At 39.9% G+C, this 9,590-nt stretch overlaps 1 protein-coding gene across 1 annotated transcript; it reads right to left on the reverse strand.

The window, feature by feature from the left end:
- Positions 1 to 359: 359 nt before the first annotated feature.
- Positions 360 to 2,707, reverse strand: LOC119289681 (F-box protein At5g49610-like). The gene is made up of 3 exons (XM_037568948.1): positions 2,541 to 2,707; positions 2,389 to 2,444; positions 360 to 1,730 (listed from the first exon to the last, which is right to left on the reverse strand). Exon 3 carries the CDS (start codon positions 1,716 to 1,718, stop codon positions 576 to 578), a length of 1,143 nt encoding a protein of 380 aa, XP_037424845.1. The 5' UTR covers positions 1,719 to 1,730; positions 2,389 to 2,444; positions 2,541 to 2,707; the 3' UTR covers positions 360 to 575.
- Positions 2,708 to 9,590: the final 6,883 nt, after the last annotated feature.

Here is a 9,590-nt window from a genome sequence, read left to right on the forward strand (position 1 = left end):
CCAGTAGCAAATTGGTTAAACATAAACAAAAACCCAAACGCAAGAGACATCACATCAGCAGCCTTACAGAAAGAAAAAAACTGGCAAACACCAGCCTTCCAACATGTTGTTCAAGATAACGCCGAATCTTGGACACAGAAGCAGTAGGAGAGGAAGACCCCAGCATCACTTCCAACATATCACCAAACAGCCCAAGAATCACTTGCTAACTAAAAGGACATCTCAACAACTAAAAGGACATCACTTCTCACGAAGGAACTAGCATTGCAATCTGCAATAATGCTTTCCGTGATTTTTAACAATGCAAAATGAAAGTAAAAAATGGAAAGAACAGTACAGTAGTTCCATAGCATAGATTCTCCATTATTTAGAAGTTAGAACATCAACATGGCGCTCAAGATGGTATAACAAGCACGAAATGATGATAGTAGAAGTGCTACTTCAGACAAACAACATGTTCAGTTCTATTGGTACTACTAAAAGGTAAAATGACACAACAATGGCTCACATGGGATGGATACTCTAAGGGCACAACAAACAACAAGTCCAAAGCATTAAGATGGAGCATGGCATCTTTATAGCACCATGAGGAATGGAGGCTCCTTGTTCACAGCATCTTCTTCTTGCTTCTCAAACAATGGAAGTGAAATCATGCTCTCTTGGAGACGATGCCGAGTGAGCATCAAGTAGTTTCCATGCTCTTCACTTTCCAGATTTGCTACAAACACACCATCAATGTTACAATGCAGCAGACGGTCAGGATAACCGATAACCAGCTCATGCTCATTGATAACAGCCATCCTAGGGACATATTTGATCCTCAAATCAAGTGGTGGCGATGCCACCATCGCTGACAAGTTAATATGGTACTGAAAGCCCCAGGTTTCGGCATCATAGTCCTGCAACACCCAAACATCAAAAGTGACGTAGGTACGATCAGTGCGGCACAAAGCGAGTGCGCCGCCGGCAGTATCCAACAATGACACCATATCACCCAACTGCGCTGGGCGGCTCATGTGCCGGAATGTCTCGGCTACGGGATCAAATACAGTTATGTTGAGGCCCACTGCCCAGTGGAGGCTACCACGATGATGGACCGGTGGACAATCACGGGCCGACATAGTGGGAAACCCTTTTTCTGAAACTGCCTGCCACTGGATGCGTCTTGGCTGGACTGATCCCACTGTGAGGACAAAGTAATCAGGCAATTCAACCCTGATGTGTGTCGAGTATGACGCCCAGAGCATCCGATATTCTCCAGATGGCTGGTGCCGGTAGAAGCCGACTATTTCATCGTTGCTGAAGCCTGGCTGTAGTGGAGGGAGTGGCAGGGAAGCACACTTGCGAGTGGCCGGGTTACAGATGTAGTAATCAGGCTTCTGCGCCAGGATGATGAGGCCATCACAGACGGCACGGTGCATAAGGTCGTCCCCTGTAATAGGGCTTCTGCCTGCATACTGTAGGACGGGCAGTATCTTTTGATCATTGGAGACTCTGTCGAGGCGGCAAATGCCGTTTAGGTGCTCGATGATGGGGAGCGAGGGCTGATGGCGGTGGTGCTGAAGGATGAACGTGTCGGTGGAAGTGGTGCTGCGCCACGACTTGCGGACGGCGCGGCAGCGGAGTACGTCTTTGGCTGGCAACCGGGAGAGGATCTCGTCGACGATGAGCCACTCAGGCAGGTCGTCGAAGACGGTAGCGCCGCTGCTGTCTGCCATCCTGGTTGCTTGCTGACAAGAGAAAAGAAGCAAAGCATTAGTACGGCACATAAAAAAGAATAAAAGGGATTTGCTAAATACCTGTATTCATGGTACAAGTTTGTACGTAACAAAATTTTCAATTTTTGGTTTCAGTAAACAAAAATTTCAGTTTCTTTCGGAACTATTAGACATAATTTATTCGGATTTGTTGTCATGGAGCTATTCATCTGTTTGCATGCTCATAATCAGCGTATGGGAGCGACGGCGCAATCTTTTACATTTATTGATGTAATACTTCACGTATCCGAAATGCAAAGTGTACTGCTTGCATTTTTGTGGTAACATTTACTCGTAGTATTGAAAATGTAAGCTTTACTGTTATATTTTTGTTGTAGCATCTCCACGGATCTAAAATGTAGAATTTATACAGATCTGAAATCACTATAAATCTAAAAAGGAGCATTCTAATGAACTCAAGCTACAGCAGTTTCGTCCGTGTTCATCGGCGGAGAAAAATGTTTCATCAAATGTAGGAGTGGTGGAGAAACGAGATATCATTCGACACGTGGAAACGGACAGAAAAAACAGTTCGGACGGGCTGCGGATTTGGGGCAAGAAAGAAGCGCTTCGGCGATAGATCTATCGACTTAAAAGGAGAGAATGGACAGACAGAGACGAGAGGGTTTACTCTGGCAGCGGATTCCCGGCGGCGTCTCTGGACTGGACAGCAAGATACTCGACGATCTGAGGGCAAAGCAGAGGGGAGAGTGAGACAAATTTTTTTTTTAATAGAACGCAGCCAGCCAGAAACCTGGACTAGAATGGGAGGGAGAGACTCACCACGCCCAGCTGAAATCTTGCTTGATGGAAAGCTTCCGGGGGAAGTAGATTTGGGAGCGAAGATGAGGGCGAGAGTGGAGTCTTCTTGGCGAAACTGGAGCGGTGTGCGAGGAGGGGGAGGAGCAGGATGGGCAGTGCGAAGCCTCAAGCCCTCAAGAAATGCTGTAAAGCGGTCGATGGGACAAGGCAAGCTGTGCTAGTAGTAGTAGCCTTTTAGGTGCGGTCGATGGGTGGAATTGATGAAGGGAGAGAGAAGAAGCAGAGCTTTGACTGAAAGGCCATGGAGGAGATGAACCCCGCTGCTACCTGGTTCCCAACCAACGTTTGTTTGCTTTAAAAAAAACAGATCTATTATATATACTAGAACATGATGGCGCGTGCTGCCGCGCCCGTCTATTTTGGCAGTAGATTGGTATGAATTTTCGTAATCTATGGTGATATAAAACACGAAAGCTAAATTTACTTAGGCCAACTCTTATATTTGTAAGTTGTCAAATTGGGAAATTTAATTGATTTGTAGTGAAAGTAATGTGGTAGTAGGAATGACTTGCCGCTTGTTGCCACACTCTTCTATATTGATGAACGTACATTAAAAATACAGTAATCTGATATTCAAACCAATTCTTACATGAAGGCTTTCAAATTGTGGGAAGGATTTATCTCATGCAGAGCAGTAAGGGCCTTGTTATTTCTAACAGGTGCGGATTTTCTTATAGTAGGATATGTTCATGCCTTGAAGCTATCTATAGCACAAATATGGAACCTCATAGCATCGAGATAGTATAATTTGAACAATACAAATTACAACATTTCAAGTGTATAGCCCTAGAGAAAGATATCATCTACTTCGAAAGCAGCAACCATGCGTTTGGCACATGTAATGAACCTGAAGATGAGCTTTAGAATACCAAAAAATCTCTTCTCCAACCTGCATATTCAGTACACTACCTAAGCTATAATACCGCATATCTTTACGGATTAGCAAGCATGCACTGTAGTCTAGCTATATATTTATCTCACATTGTGTTGGCCATCTCTTTGCAGTCAATACTCATTATCAATCATGTACTCCCTCCGTCCGGAAATAACTGTATCTCAATCGGATGTACTAATTACTGATTATATGTTTAGATACATCCAGAACGGAGGAAGTACTATATAGTCTATAGGCCCGATGGATATCATTGGTATTAAATATGGATGTGCAAGTATGCTCACAACAAAAGTTTTGAATTTGTTTTCATTCAAGTATATGGATAGTTTATTTTTGAGAAAAAGTACACATACAGTTGTGTGTAAAAATAGAAGAATCTACCATAGTAGAATAATGCCTTGTGACCATGAAACAACAGACTGGCATTCGTTCCATCCCATCAAATATAAAACATATCGTAGAGTCACATTGTCATAAGCTATCTTCCATGCAAAATCTAAATAACATGTGACCTATGAAATGGCAGATTAACATTCATCCCATTCCATCAAAGATTAAATGTATCGTGGAGTCACGTTGTAAGCTATCTTCCATGCAAAATCTGTATAACATGTGACCTATGAAACAACAGGTTGACATTCATCCCATCCCATCAAAGATAACCCGCACTGTAGAGTCACATTGTATAAGCTATCTCCCATGTAAAATCTAAATAACCCGTGACCTATGAAACAGTAGTTTGACATTCATCACATCCCATCATAGATAAAATGCGTCGTAGAGTCACATTATATAAGCTATCTTCCGTGCAAAATCTAAAATAACAAAATTGAAAATTAACATCTAAGTCCATTATTGTTTATATCCGATACATTAAAAATATTCAAGGAGTAAATCAAATAGGAAAGATACAATCTTCTAAACACAACAGGTCCAATTAATTCTGGAACATACATTAGTATGATAAAGTGGCTAACACACTATGAACCATGGAAAGGATATCCATCACTTGGTAATTGTTTATATATTATTTTAGAAACTAGGGGCGTGACCCGCGCATTTGCGCGGCTAGATTTCATATTGTTATGTTATATATGTTTTCTTTACAAAATTTGTCTTGTATTTTTATGTTATATATGTTTTCATATTGTTATTATATTGAAGGTACACCTCTTGTGAAAAATGATTGTAGTTGGTAGAAATATTATAGTTTAGGGTATATGTTGACAACAAATTAGAAATGTTACTAAAGTGGCGGCTTGCATGTAAGACCTTGGACTTCTATGTAGGTGAGTAGGTCTCCAACTTTTCCTGTTGCACTTCTCGTACACAGTGTCCTATTCTTACCAATAACCTTTATACTCCCTCCGTTCCTAAATATAAGTCTTTTTAGACATTTCAAATGGACAACATACGGATGTATGTAGACATATTTTAGAGTGTAGATTCACTCATTTTGCTCCGTATGTAGTCATTTGTTGGAATCTCTAGAAAGACTTATATTTGGGAACGGAGGGAGTAGTAATTATTCACCAAGAGCTAAATAGAAGCACAGATAGTTTGTATCTAAACTGGGAGAGCTCCTTGATAGATAGTATCATCATATAATATTCGGACATTATTTAATATGATGTGCAATTATTACTATATTATATATAAAATTTGCGGAAACTTCATATTGTTTGTTCATAAAACTTTATTTTCTGAAATATTTTCTCTATCACTACTGATGGTCGTCTTTTATCATGCTCATGTTGTTTTTCCTGTTTTCCCTTTGCCTTCGATGCAAACATAAGTATATGAGTGAGAAATTCATCTGGGTGGACCTACCACCTAGGTTTAAGCCAAATCATTGGGGAGTCAAATACCTTGTACCATTACCACATCTGCACACATCCTTTCAAAAAAATAGTAGTTTCCGAAACACCCACCTTTCGTTCACTCCTCTCATAGCGTTGTTATTCCATTGTTATGTTTTTTTGTAGGATAGAACTCAATAAATGCATCAAAATGGAATAGATCTGTTGTCCTTCTAGCCCATATCATGCATAAAAAAATGTTTTTTTTGTAGGATAGAACTCAATACATGCATCACAATGGAATAGATCTGTTGTCCTTCTAGCCCATGTCATGCATAAAAAATAAGGGCAGCCCTGTGCACATCGCTCCCGCTTGTGCAGGGTCCGGCCAATGGTCATACCACTTTGGATATATAATATGCAACCTTCCCTACATTTCTGCAAGAGTCTACTTCCAGGACTCGAACCCGCATGCCTTGCATATTCTTAGTCCTGCTCTTTTCAAGTCGTCATACATGCCTTGCATCTAATTTGGTATTTGGACATGTATGTTTATTTCTTCATAAAATTAAAGGAGATGTCCTGTTAAATATTTAGATACATTAAACATGTTTCCAGTGGAATCAAAGAGATTTGGTGTCCCAAATTTGATAGACTTGGTGCTAATTTTAGAAAGAAAGAAACAATCTTGTAAAAGCTGGAAACTGAAATCTTGCGATCTATGATAAATAGCTCATTACATATATGTCTTACCTGGCTTACGGCTTCTAACGTGAAACAATAAAAGACATACATACACCTTGTAAAAGATTACCAAGATGCACCATCTTCTGAAGTAGAACTAACTACTGAGATAGCTTGTATCTAACCGGATGTTATTCTTCATTTTGTTGTGGTCACCAATCATCGTGGTTCTTGCCAGAAAATAATAGCCATTTCCATAAAAATAATGACAAAAGGTGTAGTTAGTTTTAAATGGATAAGCAGACAATATTAACACTTGATCCAGTTCTAACTTCAAAACCAGCTGGATAAAATAGGTAACAGCATGCAGACCATATTAACACTTGATCCAGTTGTAACTTCAAAACCTGCTGGATAAAATAGGTAACAACATGAGCATATTTATATAGAGGGAAACCAAAATATTGGGATCTATGATAAATAGCTCATTACATATATGTCTTACCTGGATTACGACTTGTAACACAAAGCCATAAAAGACGAACGTACACCTCATAAAAGAGTGTCGATATGCACCATCGTATGAAGTAAAATTAACTACTGAGATAGCTTGTCTGACCGGATGTTATTCTTCATTTTATTTGTGGTCATCAATCATAGTGGTTGTTGCAAACAAATAATAGCCATTTCCGTAGAGAGAATGACAAAAAGTGTAGTTAGCTTTTAATGGATAAGCAGACCATATTAACACCTGATCTAGTTGTAACATCAAAACCTGCTGGATAAAATAGGTAACAACATAAGCATATTAATAGATAGGCTATGAATATGTTAGCTTGGAATGATAAGAAAAACTAATTGAAAGAAGGACAAAAGAAATTATTCACGACTCAATAATCTATGTAAGATCTGCCAGTGAGACAATATACCTCAGTGAACATAGAAGACCGACAGCTCAACAGACCAAATAGTAATCTGAAGCATATGGTCATACACATAAAAAAAGCTCAACACCTGCACTCCCATGCATTTCATCAAATATGACATATGCATATGTACATGTACAGGCATGAAAATTGAGTCCTCATTGCTTGAGAGGAGAAAAAACATCGCCTAAACAAATATGATGAGACAATGGGTCGAATTTGTACCAACTGAAGTTAGATTTTACCTATTCTAAATGCTAATTAATAAGTTTCATAGACTCTGATTTTAGGCCATAGCTTCACAAACTTCTGTTTTATCGAAAAAATGCCACCTTCTCTCTTTGCAGAAACTGTTTGGTTACTGACAACCATATTAAAGAAATGAACAAAAAACGAATCAAGGCTCATTGGATTTAGTAGTTACCTGGAACTTGGATAGAGCAGGATGCAAGTGCAGACTGCGTACCATAGCCCTTCATAGCCCCTAATACAACTGTGTATCACCATTCACCACTGCTTGCACCAGGAGAATTCGCGTATATCAAACCATCTCATCCAGGGATAAATAAATTATTTCCTGTTGCCTCTTTCAGATCAAATCATTGACAAATCTGACCAGGAAAAGAGAAAGAGATGTTGGTGGCCTGGACCTTACATGAGATCAGCTAAATTTATGTCTGAGCATGGCTGCGTGATATTGCTATTTCATCGCGGCTGGGGGTGGGTAAAGACACAACCTTCTTCTCTTGGATTTTTCCTCCTCAGCAATTTCGCACATCACGTGCTCCTCCTTGGTCTCGTGCATCGCATCGCCGTAGATTCAGATGGAAGGGGTGGGCTTCCCGAACACCAAGGGCTCGAGGAGCTCGGGCGTGATGATGCAGTCTAGTCGGAAGCAGCGGCATCTCAGGCGAGATGGATGTATATCGATCTCTCCTTTTTTTGGAAAGCTATATCGATCTCACATTTTTTTGAAAGCTATATCGATCTCTCCTACAATCGTATACGATCTGTTTGTAGTTTCCTTCCCCTTTTCACGAAATTTTGCAGTTTCCTACGTTTTCTTTGTAGTTTTCTTCATGTCTGCATGTCCGTGATTGACTTTTTTCCCTTTGGATAAGAAACCATGACCAATCATGGATGTTTCCTAGTACGTTTATTGCCTTTTGTGTTAGAGGACACAAACTCATGCTTTGTAGTTTCCTTCCTTGCTTTATAGTTTCCTTCGTACATGATTGATTTATTTTTCTTTTGGATGAGGAGCCGTGATTAACCACGGCGGTATGTGCGTGAGGGCTGCATCCATGTAATCTTTTTTTTTTCAAGGGCATCCATCTAGAGTTTTCTTTTTAGAATTGGCATCCATCTAGAGTCGTTCCTACATATATTACCAAATATGTGTGTACACATGACGGTTCAATGTGCTCGTCCCTAAACAACAACATGTTACGTAAAATCTTTTAAATCTCAGCCATTATTATTCTAATCAAACGGTGGAAATAATATTAGCATATGTGGACAAACGTTATGGCTTATTTGTCTTCTGTCTTAAGTATATAATAGATTATTGAAGAATGGTAGTTGCTAACAAACTGAAGTAGAGAAACTAACTATTCAATTTGATACCTAGGAGAATCGCAATAAACAGAAGGTAATCATAGTTAAGTTCACTGGATTACCTCAACATGAATAATGGGGAAATCGTGTTGAACACACGTGTTACTCTGCAACGTTTCTGTTCCCTTGTGTGTATGCTCGCCTTATACTTCAGTTCCGATGAAGACTGCCAACAACAACATTAATATTTCCTGTTTTCTGTAACTAATATGGGCCAAACAAATTTTCTTTGCATGTCACACCATGTATTTAAAAACTAAATTATCCATAAAATTATTGGGCTTTTCTCATTTGTGGATAGAAGCAGTAGATGTTAGTTCGCCCCCTCTAGAATAGCATGGTTACGTTTTTTGTGCATTTTACTATATTGTTCCAACTTCCAAGTAAGATGTTGCATGGAGCAGCAAAAAACACAATGGTATGAATCAGTCAGAAATCTAAGCAAGTAAAATATGAATTTAGAATGTCTGGCGGCCCAATTGAGGTAATTACATGTACAGAAGCCATTGTAGATTATGAACCGAAGAATTCCCAAATAAATAAAAGGTGAGAATCAGTCTCCAATATCTGCCCTAACCAATTAACCAGAGCCATTATGAATACCCCTGTACAAAATTGGGATTGGGAGGATATTAGCACAATGTCATGTGGACGAAGAAATCATACCTGAAAAAAATAAAGATAAAGTGGTGATCGAAGAGGGAAAGATGAGGAAACTATGTGAAAGCACGTGAACTGAAGCAGCAGAAGAGTGGAAAACATACAGGGATAAATCCACTAATCACCGCCAGCATGGGGAGCACATCATCCGCCATGAATGCCTCCAAAAACTGAAGAGTGATTACTTCCTTCAAACCATAGCGGAGCAGTTTCGCACGACGAACTACTGAACAGCAAAATAACGATTGGCCTCGGCCTGCATCAGCGGCGGTACGGAAACCCAAACAAACTTTACCACATGGAGTTGTCCCGGATTGGGATGATGCGACAGCCTGCATCACGTCCGTCGTCTGGCCTCTCCGCCCGTTACCTCTCTGGCCCTAAACTGGCAACTGAATCAAAAATGTTTGGGGGAAGGATAGGCCATGCG

This window comes from Triticum dicoccoides, chromosome 4A, assembly GCF_002162155.2.
Source record: "Triticum dicoccoides isolate Atlit2015 ecotype Zavitan chromosome 4A, WEW_v2.0, whole genome shotgun sequence".
In the NCBI taxonomy this organism is placed as follows: Eukaryota; Viridiplantae; Streptophyta; class Magnoliopsida; order Poales; family Poaceae; genus Triticum; species Triticum dicoccoides.